General features: G+C 37.6%; 2 protein-coding genes and 1 long non-coding RNA gene across 3 annotated transcripts; 2 read left to right on the forward strand and 1 right to left on the reverse strand.

Annotated features, from left to right (window-relative positions):
- Window positions 1–382: 382 nt before the first annotated feature.
- On the reverse strand, window positions 383–979 carry LOC113312560 (glutamic acid-rich protein-like). The gene is made up of 2 exons (XM_026561303.1): window positions 812–979; window positions 383–730 (listed from the first exon to the last, which is right to left on the reverse strand). Exons 1-2 carry the CDS (start codon window positions 977–979, stop codon window positions 383–385), a joined length of 516 nt encoding a protein of 171 aa, XP_026417088.1.
- A 5,384-nt stretch (window positions 980–6,363) lies between these two features.
- LOC113308055 lies at window positions 6,364–7,335 on the forward strand. The gene is made up of 3 exons (XR_003339458.1): window positions 6,364–6,383; window positions 6,522–6,553; window positions 7,058–7,335. It is a non-coding gene; the product is annotated as an uncharacterized LOC113308055 (long non-coding RNA).
- LOC113312561 lies at window positions 7,333–8,911 on the forward strand. Its single transcript, XM_026561304.1, has 4 exons — window positions 7,333–7,339; window positions 7,431–8,035; window positions 8,299–8,514; window positions 8,648–8,911. The coding sequence occupies exons 1-4, from the start codon at window positions 7,333–7,335 to the stop codon at window positions 8,909–8,911; spliced, it is 1,092 nt and encodes a 363-aa protein (XP_026417089.1).
- Window positions 8,912–18,716: the final 9,805 nt, after the last annotated feature.

The following is an 18,716-nucleotide window of genomic DNA, read 5'->3' on the forward strand; positions in this document are numbered from 1 at the left end:
TATAACGGGTAAACCAGTCTGTTGCGGTTTCTACTGAAACCCTAAATCTCGAATCAGATGCATGACAGATGGGAGAAGCGTAACGATACTGGGGACTGACAGTTCAGGCATAGTCAACATTACGACTACGGATCGGTCGTCTAGCAGGAAACGTGTTTCCTACACATCTCATGTGATTGCGTTCCGTGGGTAATTATTTCCTACGTGGACATTGGTCCAGCGACTGGAGGTATGAGGAAGGTTCATAAAGGAGATACTACAAGGAATTATGGTTCGAAAAATAATCTCTAATGAAACATCTCTACAACCAAGCTGCTCAAATAACCATAAAGTATCTACTTCGACAAAAAATAAATAATCTTAGAGGGATTCATGAGCAAGATTAATCGTCAGATTCGTCAGAGTCATCAGATCTGTCAGAATTATCAGATTCATCATCATCGTATTTTGCGGAATCCTCTTCGAGTTCTTCATCAGAATCATTTTTACGGCTATTGACGAATTCTGGATGAATATCGGTATCATTGTACATCATCTCCCAATAATCTTCTTCTTCACGCTCAGCTTCAAGGTCGGCTTGAACTAGCCTCTCAATCTCCCTAGTGCGCCGGTCTGGCTTGATTTTTCTCTCCAGTGGCACCCACACGGGTTTGTCTTCCGAAGCATCCGAGTCTGAAGCTACACCCTCAGCACGAGATTGAAGCTTCTCCTCAGATGATGATATCTGGAGCTGGATTCAGTCCCTTCGTTGTTGATGATCAGCTAACATGTCATCTTCAGCTTTCCTTTTCAAGAGTTCCTCCTGAGTTACTCTACGATTGTTAAGGGGTACGCCGCATTTTATTTCCGCAGAATGGTCCATCTTGGCGCGAGATTCTGCTATGGAAATCTTCATCTCTGGAACCTTGGAATCCTTGTCCGAAGAACTGGAGGAATACTCATAATCATAGTCACTGCTACTACTACTGGAAGTCACCATTGTCTGGAACCAGAAGCACGGGATTACATATATGTTAATACCGATTTCATGGCCAAAATGGTAATTCTTAACTCTTACCTATTTACGATTTCACGAACTTAGTGATAACAGCGTAAAAACCCCAAAACTTGCTCGTTCATTCAAACCTGCAAAGCCGAGCAAAAAACTTATCATTTAAGGTCAATATTGGCTTTTCATGAAACTATGAATAATTCACATAATCTTCCATATGAACATTCGCTGATTTTTACGTGTAGATACACTATAAAATCACTAAATTCATACATACACTACGAATTCATCAACTCATGAATTGCTTGCTTTCAACAGTTTTTCATAAAGCAAAACTTGATTTCTATTTAATGAAACATGAATAAGTCATGTACCTTTTTAAAAAAAATCGTGAGTCTAATAACTCACGTGAATATAAAAAAAAACTTTTTTGCTCAGTTGAGCATTCGTTTATGGAATGAGGGTCATCTAAGAAGTTAGTTTCCAAAAACAAACCAAGACCATTAGAGGAGAAGGTATGGTCAAATCGGTTTGATAGACAGAAGTCTGAGGATTCCTCTTAAGAGAAAAATGGTGGACAAATTGTTGTTCACCGCAACGCAACTTGATTGTGTTGTTTTGGAAATCTTGTCTCATGTGCCTGATCAAAAGAGACAATGATTTTGTACCTCTCAGGCTTTAAGAAAAGTTTTTCGTTCTTTTTCTTAGTTTTTTGTTCTTTCCTGTCTATCAACAAAGGAGGGTTATTATCGACAATTCGATTCTTTATAGGGTTGTGAGTTGGACGTGTACGGACCTGTTTAAAGGTTTTGAAACCCTACATTCCTTTTTCCTTCCTCAAAACCTCTTTTTATCTCAAGACTATTTGTTGAGTTCAATTTGTGATTTCCTCTCATAAACCCATACGTTATGGATACTCCAAGCATGATGTCTTTTGATGGAAAAGATGTTAATGTGATTGTTAAGCCATCAATCATGAAGGAAAAAGAAAAATCTCCGTTATCTCCTACCTTGAAAAGAAAAAGAAGGAATGTGAGGAAGCCAAGAGACGTTCCTTCAAACTCTCAGAAGTTTTCTGGTGTTCTTGAAGAGTTGAAGGAGATGCGAAAGGAGATTCAACAAATAAAGGATTTTGTGTATAAGACTCATGAGATGGCTGTTGACGACAAGGAGTTCAGGGATGATAAATAATTCTTCAAAGGTCTTATTGCCTAGTAAATCTTCTATTTTATGTTTTTATTAGAAGAATAACTAGAGTTTGGAATAGCCATTATTGTGATTACACATAGCTATGTCCAATGTTTTCATCTTCATTTTTTTAGATTTATTGGTTTAAATTCTAAACTTGTTTGGAAGATGATTTTTGTAGTATTAATCTTTATGGTTTTATATATTGCAATATTGTTATGGGATTTGTGTGTTTACGTCCGTGAACTTGACCGTCCCATATCTTGTCAAAAGTAAAGTCTTTCGTATGTCGATATGCATGTATTGATAAAAGAATGAATGGAATTTTGACAAATACAAAAGTTAAGCCTATAGTGTCAATCTTTGATGGAAGATAGGTTAAAATCTCTTGTTTGCAAGGATTATGCTATTGTATGTCATTATGCGAATGGTGATGGAAAATAGAATGAATCCTTGTGTATTCCGCAGTAATTGATCTTCCCTGATCCATATTTTATGTATTACTGTGAGGCTCCGTAAAGTGTCTTATGTTGAGCATTAAACAACCAAGTTGATTATTTTTGATTAGCTATGTTGTTGTTCCGTAAGGTACTTTATGTCGAGCATTTTCATCTAAGTTAATCATCTTGTTTGATTATTTAGTTGTTGCTCCGTAAGTTTTCTTATGTCGAGCATGACCAATTAAATTGATTACTTTTGTGATTAATTTGGTTGTGTATTTCAATTAGATTAATTATGGGTTCTCTTGTGATTAATATAATTGTATTTTTTAAGTCTCCATAAGTTCACTTATGTTTGAGCATTTGTCGATTAAATTAATCATGGGTTCTCTTGTAGTTAATTTAGTTGAACTTTTTGGATTCAAATTCATACTTTTATGTTATTTGTTATGTCCAAGAAATCCTTCTTTTCTTTCGAAATTAAGGTCGCTCTTGTTGTTCTTTCGGGAATGATATTTAATCGGGGAGAGTTCTTTTGAACTTGCGCTTAATTGCCATATCTTTGTGGGGAGTGCGGCTGTGGAATATTATAGGGGTTATCTTGTATCTGGTCTGGAAATGTCTCTTTCGGAAATTTCATTAGGATCTCGTTCTTGTACCTTTGCCAATTTTATTGATAAAAGGGGGAGAATTAATATGTAGTTCACACTACAAATACATATGGTTTTCGGATCATTATGTAAGGGGAGGTGATTTCCATGTGAGATGGAGTATTGACTAAGGGGAGTGATACATATCACCATAGTATTGTTGTTGAAGTTGTGATACAATTGAACTTTGACGTTGTGTAATGATACTATGACACTGTATAACAATGATTGAGAACTATTGTTTTCTTGTTGTTATAGCTACGGATTTTCAACAACGATGATGCTAAGCTTACAACCTTTGGGATCATTGGAGTACTTGGAAGTGACGAAGATTTCGAGTAATGTTGAAGATTAGGCATGTGGAATAGGAGATACAAAAGTTAATTTATTTATTTTTTTTGTATTCCATATGTATTGATAGTGTTTCCACTAAAATTGACAAAGGGGGAGATTGTTAGAGCATTGCTCGGTCGAACTCGCATGTGTTGCTATCTCAAGCATGTTTGTCAATGTTTGTGATCAAAACTATAAGTCTTGATTTGTAGCCTACATAGATAAAGGTCTCGGACTAGGATATAAAGTGTAGTTGAGCTCAAGAACTCCATGGCAATCATCATACAAGAAGAAGGACTACTCAAAGAACTGGTGGATCTTCATCGACTAAAAGGTATGTGGAGACTTGAACTTATTTGTCACTCAAAAGTCTATCTATTCTATCTCCTATTCTTGAGACAAAAGTCATTTTGATATATAGATTTTCATTATGCACATTAGCTATTTCGAGCCGAATTTATCTCTCATATCTATTTCTCGAAATATGTGTTGGTAAGCTTTCGCTTTAGCCGAATTCATCTTTACCTAGTGACGAAATTCATGTTATATTTCAATCACTTTGAAAATTTCTCTGACGAAAAATGGTCTGTGAATAACGGTTATATCCATCCTCTGAGAATGTTTCAATGATTGAAATGAGAGTTTAGATTACATAATCATTGGTAGGATATAAGCATTGTTGTGGAAACACATATATGTATAAGTCCTTATTCCTTGAACCAAAGTTTGCGAACTTTGTTGATCAAGAGAAATAGAAGTGGCGTGAGCCAAGTCCGCGAACTAAGTCCGGCGAACTCAGACCGTGAACTGGCGGAATTTCTCGACCCAAGAATTTCTGTTGGAGTTTGTGAACTCCTTCCATGAGCTTAAGTCCGTGAACCCAGTCCGCAAACTTGAGCAGGTTATATCTAAAACCGGTTGTTCTTGAACTCATGTTTATTTAAACTAAGGAATGCTTTTTCAAACTGTGGATATAAAGTTCATGAACCGATTCGAGTGAATCAAACCGTTTTTGCTTCGATTGTGTCTTGTGTAGTTACATAAGATCTAAGCAATTGAACAACTCTCTAACTAGTTCATTTGAACTAGTTATGGTGAAGAAGAATATGGTTGATATGGAAGTGATCACATGGCTAACCATTTGGTTAACTATTGTTAAACCAACAAATGTTAATGTTTGGGAACAGTTCGTAAAACCCAAAATTGGACATTTCATTGTGTGTAACAAGCTAAGTTTTCGATCCAACGGTTGAGAAATATTAGCTTGAATCTAATCAGGTTTTCATCTAACGGTGAATATTGAATGCTCTGTTACCAAGCTAACATTGATTGCAAACCATGATTTGAAAACTATATAAGGGAGAACTCTATCAACTGGGAAACCTAATCCCCACACCTTACGTGTGATACTAGTTGCATCTCTAGAGTCGATTCTCCTTTAACCTTTGGTTTCTTCTTCTAAACCAGGTTAATGACTTAAAGACTTCATTGGGATTGTGAAGCCAGACAGATACTAGTTTTCTTGTAGTTGTGTGATCTGATCTTGTTGTTTCTATCGTACGAGTACAATTGAAATAATTGGCTTGAGATTTTATATCTCCGATAGGCAAGATAGAAAAGAAATCACAAACACTTCGTCTCATCGTTTGTGATTCCACAATATCTTTTTTCGCTGCGTCGATTAAGATTATTGTGAGGTGATGAATAATACTAGGTTGTTCTTCGGGAATATAAGACCGGTTTATTGATTGGTTCTTGTTCACCTTGATTTATCAAAAGACGGAACAAAACTCATAGGTATATTCGTGGGAGACGGATTTATCTATAACCGTAGACTTCTCTGTGTGATACAGATTTGTTTATTAAAGTCTTCGACTTTGGGTCGTAGCAACTCTTAGTTGTGGGTGAGATCAGCTAAAGGAATCAAGTACGTAGCATCCTGCTGGGATCAGAGGCGTAGGAGCATAATTGTACCTTGGATCAGTGTGAGATTGATTGGGGTTCAACTACAGTCCAGACCGAAGTTACACTAGTGGATAATTAGTTTTTTACCACTTCCTGGGCTTTTCAAAAACAACTGTTATTGGGCTGAAGTACTTACCCATGCTGTCATTCACAGTTGTTTTATAAAAAAAAATAAAAAGAAATTAAACTAGTTTCAATATCAGTTGTTTTATAGAGGCGAAATTTTGGTGGGCTCTGATAGCTTTTGTCTGAGTTATAAAACGACTATAAGGAAAAGAAGATTCTATGATGCATGTTTTTGGCGGGATTTTTCGCGCCAGAAGCAATGGTTAGATGATGAGCCTAAATGGATCAACGGTGACAGGTGAGAATCCTCGTTTCTATTGACTCTATATATCTCTTCTCTCTCACCTTTATCTTTTACGTTTCTGTCACTTGTTCTTACACAGGAAAGAAAACTCAGAGACAAAAAGAAAAATCAAAGACAGAAAAATGATTTCAGATTGAGAAAAACCCTGACTAACAAGTGATTCAAAACCCTATTTCTCTTCTATATCCGTAAACCCCTGTTCTCAAAACCCTATTTTTGTTCTGTGTCTATAAACCCATTTTCTCAAACCCTAGTTCTCTTCGTATCTTCAAAATCCCTTTTCTTCATAACCCTATTTTCGATTTCAATTCTCATCAGGTAAAGTTATGGTTTTAGAAAGTAAATTTTTTTGTTTTGTTTTCAATCTCTTTGATGTTAGGGTTTGAATCTAATTTTTGTGTTTTTTTTTGAATGTAGAAGTCCTTTAGGTGCAGATTAATCTTCAGGTATAACAACTCCTTCACTTTGATTCTATTTGATTTGAATTTGGTAGAGGTTAATTTCGTGATAGATTGTCCAGTTCTTGTCTTCAATTTCTCTGTTACGGTTTTAATTGAAGTTCCTTTGTTTTTAATATTGTGTAGAAGAGGTGCAGTAATTTCTCAAAGATCTTCAGGTATAACATCTCGATCAAATATTTGTTTTAATTTTTCTATGGTTTCAGAATCTTGAATAGCTTTTCATACTTTACTTTGATTCGTGTTTAGTGTGTTATCATGATGTTCTTATAGTTGAATTAGGATCTTTTTCATGTTCTTACAGTTGGCTTTTGATTTTGTGACGAAACCTCATGTTCTACTTTGAGGTAGTTGTGTTCAAGTTATGAAATTGTGTTTGTATAGCATGGATTGATTTATATTGTTGTTCTTCTTCATTCTATCATGATTTGTTACGACTTAGTTGCATAGATAGAAAGATTATTTGCAGATGTGTAAGAAGTGATTGTTTGTAGTTTAGTTTTGTACTTAATATGCTTTTGATAAGTTGCTTTGAACCACTGTTGCATTGTTTAAATGTATATGGTTAGATATCAATCTCTTACATGTAGGTTTTGTGTCATGATATTGTGTACCACTGATGCAGTTTTTGTATTGTTGCTTATTATGGGTTTTTTGATCAGATAATATGGCTAGGGGACCTAGAAGTAGCAGCATATCTCGTCGGTTTGGAACTCCTACCACAAATCAACCTACCTGGACTCCTTTGGTTGATACACGAAGGTCTCCATCTACTAATGGTTCAGACAGTCATGGAAGAAGTTCGAATTCAAGTGGAGGGTCCGGGTCTCATCCATCGTCTCAGGGTGAACATTCTCCTAGTGGAGGTTCAGAGCCGTGGCATGAGGCTCTATGTCAGACAAATAGTGATAGTGAACCTGAAATTAGTGAAGAAAGCATGATTGGTAATGTAGCTGTTTTATCTTACTTCCCTAAATATGTTACTTATTTCAAGTTTTCTTAGAAATTTTAATGATTTTTTATTGTTCTGTATAGGTGATGATCAGCGTCTGCCAATTGATTTTAATGACATAGGCCAACCTATAGGACCTACCAAAAAGACGTATGCCACCAAGCTGGGGAAAATAACCAGAAATCTCGTCCCACCATCTATTAAAAGTTGGAAGCAAGTTCCTCTGCCATTGAAGGAAGAAATCTGGAGGAGTCTCTCCAATGCATACATGGTTCCTGAATATGTCAAGGCCAAAGCTTTGAAAATGGCAAATCTGTTATGGAAGAATGCCAAGACTAAACTAAGGGCGATGTGTGATGACTGTTCCAGTGTTGCTGAAATGAGAAAAAGGATACCCAAAAATTTGAAAAAAGAGGACTGGGATGCCTTCGTTGATATTGTGAGTAAAGGCGAAGATAAGGAGGTTAGGGAAAGAATGAAGAGAGCAAGGTCAAAGATAAAAGCTGCACACAGTACCGGTAGGCGTGGTATTGCACAACGCCGACATGAAATGGAACAAGCAAGTCCTACTGGTAAGGTATTAAGGGTTGACTTGTACCTGGCTACACATGTGTACCAAGAAATGTCTGAAGAGGACCGTCTAAACTTCGATCTCCTATCTTATGAAGTAACATCAAGAGATTATGTTGTGAGTTCTATGTTCAATGAATAAATTAGATTCACTAGTTCCACTATTTGTTATCATCTTATGCATAATGTTGGATATATTGTGCAGCAAAAGGTGAGGGAGTTGAATGAAACATATGAGTTTAGAGGTGAGACTGATCTAGATAAGGATGCAGTTGCGAAGGTGGGTTGAGCTGATTATATATTGTTGTTTTAGAGATGAATTTATATTGTTGTATCGTATAATAAAATTGTTACTAACTAATTTTATATATCTGATGATAGGTACTTGGCCGTGATGGAAGGGGTGTTGTTCGAGGCTTTGGAGGTGGGGTCTCAAAGACTGAGTTACGTGCATCTGCAGTTAGTAGAGAGCTATTGCGTAAGGAGAAATTTAAGACTGCTGCTGTAGAAAATCGTGTCTGTAATCTTGAGGAGACTGTTGAGGATCTAAGAGCCTTAAGTGTCAGCCCTGGCACCAACAATGCTAATAATACTCAGGTCATATATTCTTAGCACCTTTAGTTAGCACTAGAAAACAATGAATGAACATCGGTCTGAATTAAACTAAAATGATTAACTTAGAACAATTAGTTTGGATTGTTTCTTATTATTGGATTTTTTCTGTTTATAGCCAATGAATGTGGATGGTCAAAGATTCCAGTATGTTGTATTAAGGAATATGCGCAAGGGTGCAGTTGCATTCGGACGTATTGATAGGAGTGCTGATGAAAATGATGATTTTTATTTTCTCGTCCTCATTGATGAAGTAGTGATACGCAGTGAGCCGCTCTGCGTTGGAGAAGGAACTCTTTCTAGTGTGAAACATGGTGACAAGATTTTGTGGCCCAAGCACTCTGTTGGACCTTGGCCAGTAGTACTTGATGCAGATTTTTGAAGCTGAAGGTTTCTGGTAGTTTAAGTGAATATTTTGGAGCTTTTTGGGGTATACAAAGGGATGTTGTGAAGTATACGGGGAACATGTAACTATCTTGAAGAAATATATGGATGTGGTGTAATTATTTTGGGACAGTTGATACGGTGCAAGTATTTTGGGATCTAACTTGTGGTTTTGAGTCTCTTCTCTTCTTTTGTAGTCTCTTCTCTTCTTTTGTAAAGAAGAAATTCAAAACTCAATCTTAATTATCGGATAATTTACAAGTTTAATGGTTTATTATGTAGCTTCAGCAGGTTTTATAGCCCTGCTATTATCTAATGAAATATTCTGATGGTCACTTATAACTTGTTTAATGTCAGGAACTTCTGTAAATGTGCTTGTACTTTAAATTGCAGTTTTCAGATTATAAGTTACTGAAAATCCAGTAGTTGCAGTTTGTATTTAAGTTTGACTTGTAGATTACAAATGCATTCATATATCAATTTCAGTGCCTGGCGTTTATAAATTACTGAAATCCAGTAGTTGCAGTTTGTATCTTAGTTTGGCTTTATAGATTACAGATCCCATTATTTGTAGTATGTCCAGTGATCTCAAAATTTGAGTATCAAATGGACTGATTGTAGTTGGACATTATAAATTTAGATAGAAAATTCTCAAACTTAAAGTGATTGTAGTTGTTCACTGTAACTATGAGCTTTAGTTTCTTCTTAATGTGAAACTACAATCAGTCTTAAGGTGTTGGCCAATTTCAGTTACGATTAGGTATTAGCCAATTTCAGTTGCAATCAATTTGACAATTTCCCCAACATGATCCGATATCATCCCACATGGAAAGGAGATTCAGCCCAGTCAGGTGATGCTGAGTCATCTGACTCAAGTTAGACTATTATAGTCATAGTCAGGTTTTGAAACAAATCTGTAAAGAAAAACTAGACCTTATCTCGTCTTTCTCTCTCATTCTCATCTGAGAAACATTTTCTTCTCATTCTCTCTTAGATTTTGAAGATAATCAACGACACCTACTTGAGAGAAATTTATTAGGGTTGCGTATTTACTAGTCAGGTTCTGATTTCAGAGGATTTATGAAGGCTCAACAACTCAGAGCACAGTATCAGATCTCAAATCTCCTGCTCTTACATTAGAGTATGTACTTGAGTTCAAGATTATTAGGGCATCTACTTAGTTCAACTTTATAATTAGTTATAGCTTAATTGATTTCTATTTCAGTTGGAAACCCTTGTTAAATTCTGAGTTAATTAGGTATTTGAATTGATTTTATGTTTCTTAAATTTGGGGGTTCTGTCAAATTAAAATTGTTCTTTTACTTCTCTTCTCTTTGCCAGTTCATGGATAGGATAATATGAGCGGAATTCTTAGGATGATTTAGATCCTGCTTCTATGTATCCTGTTTTTGGGTTAAAACTACTCCACTAGGTGAAAATAGATTTCTAATTCTTAATTGATTTCAGTTGGAAACCCTAGATAAATTCTGCGTTAATTAGGCTTTTGAACTGATTTTATATGTTTCTTAAATATGGGGGTTCTTTCAAATTAAATAATCTGACTAGAATTTGTATTTGTATATGTCACTGGGTTCTGCTTTATGTCCTTTTCTTACTATCTTGATCAATTACAGTAATAGAACTGATTGCTTTTGTCATTTATTTGTAGATGTCAGGACGTCGTATAAATCCTCCTTGTAAAGAATGGTTCACTGTACGTAAGGGTTCACCGAGGTTTATTGAAGGTGTTAAATCTTTCATTCAATTTACAGCTGACAGTCTTGGGGAAGATATAAATCAATTTCATTTCCCTTGCATGAAATGTCAGAATTATAATAGTCGTCCAAAAACTCTTGATGAAATACATGGGGATATTCTTGATCATGGGTTCGATGTGACATACCTAACGTGGATCCATCATGGTGAGAAACCTCGTGAGAATAATTCCACTGTTAGAGCTTCCGCGTTACCCACTAATAATGTTGTGAGTGAAGCTTCTTTTCCGAGAATGGTTGACTTGTTCTTAGACACACTAGGTCGCACTGAGCTTGGTAACCATGAAAATGGTGCTATTGATGAAGATGGTTCAAATGCTAATGTTGAAGATGGTTCTGGTGCTAATGTAGAAGGTGGTGCTGGTGCTAGTGTTGAAGATGGTGTCGATGCCGATTTCAGAAAGAGGATGTTGGATGCATTACAACCCCTGTATCCATATTGTGGTGGTGAACATACAAAACTGTCGACAGTGATTGAGATGCTTAGTTTGAAAGCAAGGTATCAGTGTTCCAATGTTTTTTTTACAGAATTATTAAAATTTATGAAAATTATTTTACCGGAAGGGAACACGTTACCATATACATGTGCTAAAGCTAAGGGTATGCTCAAGCCATTTAACTTGCCGGTCGAGATTATCCATGCTTGCTCTATGATTGCATACTTTATCGAAAGGAGTATGTTGATTATGAAGAGTGTCCTAAATGTCATGCAAGTAGATGGCAAGTACCTCCTGAAGGAAGTGATCCAAATGCTAGAAAAGTGCCAGTGAAGAAACTAAGGTTTTTCCCAATTACTGAAAGGTTACAGCGTTGGTATGGTACTCCATGGATTACTGAGCAGATGTACTATCACTCTAATGTTGAAGAAAGTATTACACACATGCGACATCCTGTGGATTCTTCTTCTTGGAAGTCAATTGACAGGAAGTGGCCTGAGTTTGCTGCTGAGAAACGTAATGTGCGTCTAGGACTAGCCACTGATGGTTTTAATCCTTTTGGAATGATGACTACACACAGTACTTGACCCGTCATGGTTTTTCCTTTTAACCTTCCCCCATCAGTGTGCACGTCAAAAGATTTTACACTGTTAACACTACTTATTCCTGGTCCAAGTGGTCCCAATGGCAACATTGATGTTCATTTGCAGCCCTTAATTGATGAGTTAATTGAGTTATGGTTAAAAGGAAAGCTAACGTATGATGCGCACACAAAGACTTCCTTTACAATGAAAGCAATTTTAATGTGGTGTATACATGACTATCCGGCTTATGCGTATATGTCTGGTCTGCGAACATCTGGAAAATTTGGTTGTCCGGCATGTGGTGAAGATACTGAGGCTCTGAGGCTGAAATGGGGTAATAAGTTTGCATACATGGGTCATAGAAGATTTTTAAGAGATCGGTCTCACCCTTACAGACGTGAAACCAACAAGTTCAATGGATTTAAGGAAGATAGGGGTGCACCAATTCGTTTGAGTGGCGTTGAATTGTTTGATAGGACAGCAACAGCAAACAAGGAATTCGGGAAGATGGTAAAGCGGTCACTAGTTGATTCTCCGTATTCGAAGAGATCAATTCTATACAATCTGCCATATTGTAAGGTAAGTGAATATGTGGTTATTTTCCGGCATTTTCTAACTTTAATCATTATGTTCTTGTTATTTATAAGTTTTGCTAACTTAGTTAATCTTAACTTTAGTTTCTGCAACTTCGTCATAATGTGGATGTGATGCATGTAGAAAATAACTTTGCAGAGAACATGTTTGGGACTTTCATGAACCACAAGGATAAGTCTAAGGATGGGGATCCAGCGCACAAGGATTTGGAACTGCTGAACTTAAAACCTGACTTGTGGTTGACGGAAACAAATGGTAAAGTAGAACGCCCCCCAGCTCCTTATTGCTTGCCTAAGAATGAAAGAGAACTAGTCTGTAAAACTTTTAGCAAACTGAAAGTTCCTATTGGTTATAATGGAAACTGGAAAAAGAAAGTGGATATGAAAGAGTTACAATTTAAGTGTTTGAAGTCCCACGACTACCACATGCTTATGCATGGTTTGATGCCAATTTTTCTAATGTATTGTTTCAAAGATCATAAGCTTTTGCGTGAGGCAATACGTCAATTGTCATTGTTTTTCAAAGTTCTTTGTTCTAAGGTTATTGATCGTGAAGCGCTTCGTCTAATGCACGAACGTGTTGAGGAGTCTTTATGTGTGTTTGAGATGTACTTCCCAACGGCTTTTTTTGTTGCGATGACTCATCTTGTCGTACATTTGGCCGAAGAGGCACTAACATTGGGACCAGTTCAATTTAGGTGGATGTACCCTTTTGAGAGGTATACTTCTTTAATTGTTGATACTTTCAGTTTCTTTATTACTTTATGAACTTATATATACCTTACATATATATAATTGTGTTACTAATTGCATGTGCAGGATGATGAGAACCTACAAGGTTTATGGTCGGAACAAAAACTATATTGAAGGGTCAATAACTGCACAATATGAGGTCGATGAAGGAGCGCGCCATTGGATGGAGTTCATTCCTGAGGGTAAGCAAAAGTATTATAAGTGTCATGGAAAGATAGCATTGCACGGTGAGGTTTACGAAGGTCCAGAACCGCCTAATTCACAAGGAAAACCATACCAATTAACTTCCTTACAGCATCAACAAGTTCGTCTTTGGGTATTGAGACATTCAGAAGAAAATACTGAATGGGAAGAGTAAGTAGAATCCTTAACTTTGTCTCTGAACAATTTCTTTACACCATTTTGACCATATAATTTGTATAGTGTGAAGTAACCCTGTCATGTATAATTGTCTTTATTGTTTCACAGGAAATACAAGGCATACAGTAATACTTTTAACCGAAGATCAAGGAGCAAGCGTCAGGATTACATTCCCTGGTTAAGAGATCAACTTCTAGGCACTCCCATGACAGATTTTCATAGGCTCGTACTTGGCCCTTCCTTCAAGACAATTTCCTATAGAGCGTATTCGGTGAATGGTTATCTGTTTTATACAGCAGAGGCAGAGCAATATATGACTACACAAAACAGTGGAGTGACCATGGATGCCTTCACCAGCTTCAGAGCAAGCGCCAAAGATACCAACTTGGTGGGCGATGATACTTCTTACTTTGGCATTGTGAAAAAGATACTTGAACTCGATTATGAAGATTTCACAGAAGTTGTTTTTCTCTGTGATTGGGTTCGGGTCGAAGACAAAACAACTGGATCATATGTGGATGCAGAGACAAACTCGAGGTTCGTCAACTTCGAAAAGTTTAAGAGAAGCTCTAAAGAAGTTGACGAACCCTTCATCCATGCTTCTCAAGCTGCCAAAGTCTTTTATTGCGCTGATGAGACTAGAAAGCATTGGCATCTTGTATTAGAATCTCCCAAGAGATTCGGCCTAAAGGTGAATGCTTATGAAGATCCGTATGTGTTTGATGCATCCATGAATCAACCTTCTTTCTTCAACATCTTTAGATGACGACGAGTATTGGATGGAGATTAGGTAATATCTCTCGACTGAATGCTTGAATGCTTGCAGCACTTATACTTGTTTATATGATTTCAACCTGCTACCTTGATTAAAGTTATTTTTTGAGTCTGTGTATACTTGTTACAACAAAGAAAAGAAAGATGTCCATGTAGTTTCTTACTTTCTGGTCCTTTAACTGGTAATTAACATTTTCATTCATTTATTTCATTATTTGTGAAAGCTTTACATATTCTATTACTTTGGTCAGTGACCTTCAGATCTGCTGTTGTATAACTTAGTTGCACTTGTTTTTGCAGAGTGAAGGTGGTGCAGCTGTCTGGGTTCCTGCACCAGGGAGAGAGATTTCTGGAATACAGGATGGTTCTTTCTACAACCTGCCTCAGGGACAACACATAGCATTTGCTCCATCTCAAACTGGGCATCCAGCCTTTGCTGGGATATATTACCCAACACGGACAATGGGAGGAGCACCTGTTCACCCTCTGCTTCAGCAGTCTCAAACCATGGATGGAGCTGTTGAAATGGTAGGACCTTCTGCAGGTGTTTATCAGCAGCAGCCTCAATGCACACAGGTGAATTGGACCAATACTTACTGAATAGAAAGAAGTTTCGTAATATTTTTTGGAGTTCAGAATGCTCAAGTGTAATTATAACTTAGAATGGTGGGAATTCAGTACCCATGTAAAACTTTTCGTGGTTTTTTACCTAACTATCAACTCGATTAATATAAATCGAGTTACTGTTGTAAACATATTTTGAATTTGGATTGAATGGTGAATGTTTCAAATGAGCATCTATTAAAGTTCAGTTTAGTGAATTTCAAATTTTATGCCAGTCAGAAATGTGAATCAGATTTTATAAATTGTAATAAATTTCAAATTTCAAGCCAGTCAGATGAAAGCCTAGTCAGACTGGGATTCAGACGAATCAGACTTTTAAAAAGTATTCAACCCATATAAACTACTTCTGGAAACAGGCGATTAACTTTTATATTTTCTAATTTAAAACTTTAGAAACCACTGTTAATGCCGGTGTTATAAATTGACTGTCAGCAAAAGTAGTATTTTTAAAGATATCAACTTCTGTGAGACACAGTCGTTTTGGAAAAAACCACTAATATATTACAACTGATGATCATAGTCGTTTTTGATGATATTACCTCTTGTATAGCCAGTGGTTTAACTTCCATTTTACACTAGTGTTAATTTGGAGTAGGCTAGTGTTTGTAGCGGCTTAATACAGTGTGTGTTCAATCTGGACTAGGTCCCGGGGGTTTTCTGCATTTCCTCGTTAACAAAATTCTGGTGTCTGTGTTATTTCTTTTACGTATTATATTTTGTATATAATTGAAATATCACAGGTTGTGCATTGTTCAATTAATTAGAATATCCGATCTTTTGGTTGTTGATTTAAATTGATTGACAGTTGGATATTGGTCTTTGGTACCATCCAAGTTATCTCTCTAGTATTTGATAAAGACTCGCAGATTTCTATTTGCTTGAGTATATATCAAATCGAGAGATTGAGATATAAACTCTTTGATATACTTTTTATCTAGATTGAGTCTGATTGTCTAGTTGATTCTCTAGAAAGTATATTATTGGAGTTTTTCCATACAGATTGCTAAGCGAAATATTGGGTGTGGTTGTTGTACGTGTTTAAATTATTTCTACGAGATAATTAACATTTGATTAATTCTCTAAAACACTAGACTTATTTGATCACATGTTTGTGACTCAGAATTAATGTATTATGTGTTCATGAAAATAGAGATTAAGCTTTTAAGTTCAAACCGACTAGTTTCGGTTAACCATGTTGAACATAGTCTTTGTACACGGTTCGGTTATGGTTTTACCTAACTAGAGTGTATATCTTGTTTATGTGAATCAGATTCATCTAACGGTGGATATTGTTTCCTTGGTTCCAAAGCTATCTTAGCTTAAACCTAAAGCAACCTATGCTTTGGATGTCCATAAAAGGGGAACTTCAAGCAACTGGGATCTTTGAGTCCCGACTGAAAAAGCAGGGGTCTAACAACCACACCCAATATTTCGCTCAACAATCTGTATCGACTAACTCCAATATACTTTCAAGAGAATCAACTAGACAGTCAGACTCAATCTTAAGAAAAGTATATCAAAGAGTTATATCTCTATTTATCAATTAAATTTGCAATCAAACAAATAGGCTTACATCCGAAAGGTTACCCCCATCGCAGGTGGTCGTGACCACTTGCCCGAGTTGGTTGGTCGATAACCACTCGGGATTATCGGGCCTATACCTAGGGCGACTATAACCCTTCCACTGAATCTAAAAGATAGTGATGAGATACCTCGGCTGGGACATGGCATCGGGCCCGATGACCCTCCTTGTTGAGTGTGTTCGACAGAAAAAGCACTAATAACCAATACATGTGACATTAAATGCAGGTGTGTAACATAAACAACAAGATAAGGTTGAAATTATCAAGAGAATTGTCAACACAGTGGAAAATGTGGAAATTGTCAAGGAAAATAGAAAAGAAAAAACAAGCTTGGCGACGCAGCACCCCATTTAAAAGAAGTTGTTCAAAGAAGCATGGGACAAGTGTTCAAACGAATTACAACCCGCAACAAAGGGCAAATTAGTGGCGCATCACTACAAAAGGCGTGATCAACTCCTGGGTGGAACAGCACCGGCCCCTCCCTTCCTCTGAGCAACCTTGCGGCGCTTTTGCGCGATGTACTCGTTCACACCGGCCTTAATCGCCTCAGCTAGCTCGCACTGATGAGCGTTTCTCTCGTCCACAATATACTGAGAAAGCTGCTCAGACCTCGACTCGGCGGCTTGGAGCTTAACCTTCGTCTCACCTTCAGCCTTCTTCCACTGCTTCACCTCTTGCCCGAGGTTGTACACATCTCGTTCCAGATCCTTAACACGACCCTGCTCGGCTATAACAGAGAATCACAAGCATGTTAGACAAGGAGTATAGCAGAATGCAGAATAAAAACAACAAATTAACTCGATCTAAGGACACCCCAGCATACACCCCAGAGACCTGATAGGGTTGACAACACAGATTCTAACGACTCCACGGACTTGGACAACTCATCCTCGGCCTTAGAAAGCTTCAAAGTTAACTCATTATAGTATTGTTCATTGAATTCATTCGAGGGGAAATATTTCTTGTGATCGCTCCACTCAGACCTCTGACGATTATAGGACAATTGTAGCATCGATAACTGGGCTTGGGTCTACTCTAGGTCACTGGACATCTTATCGAAGCCCTTGGTCCTTTCAAGAAGATCTCGGTTGGACTGTTCGGCCACAGCCTTTTCCCTCAAAATTCGTCGCCGATCTTCATGAAGATCTCGATTTTGAAGCCTAAGGGAACCATTTTGACTCTCCAGATTATCGGCTAGTAACGTCTTATCACCAGCAAGTCTCTGAAACATCCCCAAGCGAGCCCGCAAGTTATCTATCTCCTCGGGGACATACTCAAACAGGCGATATCTGTCCAATTCCTCTTGAAGTTGTTGGATATCGGCCTCATGTCGGTCTATATTCCCATCCTTATTGAAAATTCATTGTCGAAGATTCTCCACAAGATCTTTCTCGATATCCCATTTTCTCTTCATAAGCCTATACTCCGAATAAGCGTCTAGATCTATACTAGATATTTCGGATAGAAGAACAATAATTGACTCAGGATATTGGTATGAAGAACTCAATAAACACAACTATGTAAACAATATACCTTGAGCATCGGCGAGTTTGATCTCCAGGTCACGAGATCGTTCCTTCTCCTGCTGAAGAGCAGCCTCCAACTTCCTAATCTCTTGTCGGCGGAGTGTAGCCTCCAACCTCGATCGATTCAACGCCTACAAATTTCATCCAAGACTAGATTAGTAAGGCCCGAAAACATCAAAACGAAGAGGTCAGACAAACCACTTACCAGATTATCAAAGATCGGCGCAATGTCAGGATACATGGGCACGACAGCAATCATCTGCTCATCAGTATAGGAGTCGAACTCCTCCGAGTGTAATGCGCCAAGAGAATCACACAGAGGGCTCGATATGGTAAAATATGTGTGAACACTTGAGGAAGAACCAACATCCATTGGGGTCCGCTTTTGGAGCGATGTTTCGGTCGGCCCCTGAGCCCCAGGCTGCACGGTAGGAGTCACAATAGTAGTCTCCAAGGGAATCTCCCCTTCTTTCTGCCCACCACCATCCTCATCAAACAGCTTCTCATCCCCGAATATATCGTCCTCATCATCTTGATCGGGGATGTCGATCACGATGTCTGAACTTTTCAGCATCACTCCCTTCGCCGCCACTTTCCCACGAGGAGGATTACGCCTTGGAACCAAATCTTCACCACCAACAGTATCGGACCCTCCAACATCTTCATACTCGCGCCTAGGGATTTTCTGCACAAGGTTCAGCGTCAGAACACGTGAAGGCAAAAAACAGGGGCAATTACATGTACTTAGATTAAAAGTTATATGTTTGTTACCTTTCCATGGTCTTCCTCGAACC

This window comes from Papaver somniferum, chromosome 9, assembly GCF_003573695.1.
Source record: "Papaver somniferum cultivar HN1 chromosome 9, ASM357369v1, whole genome shotgun sequence".
Lineage (NCBI taxonomy): Eukaryota > Viridiplantae > Streptophyta > Magnoliopsida > Ranunculales > Papaveraceae > Papaver > Papaver somniferum.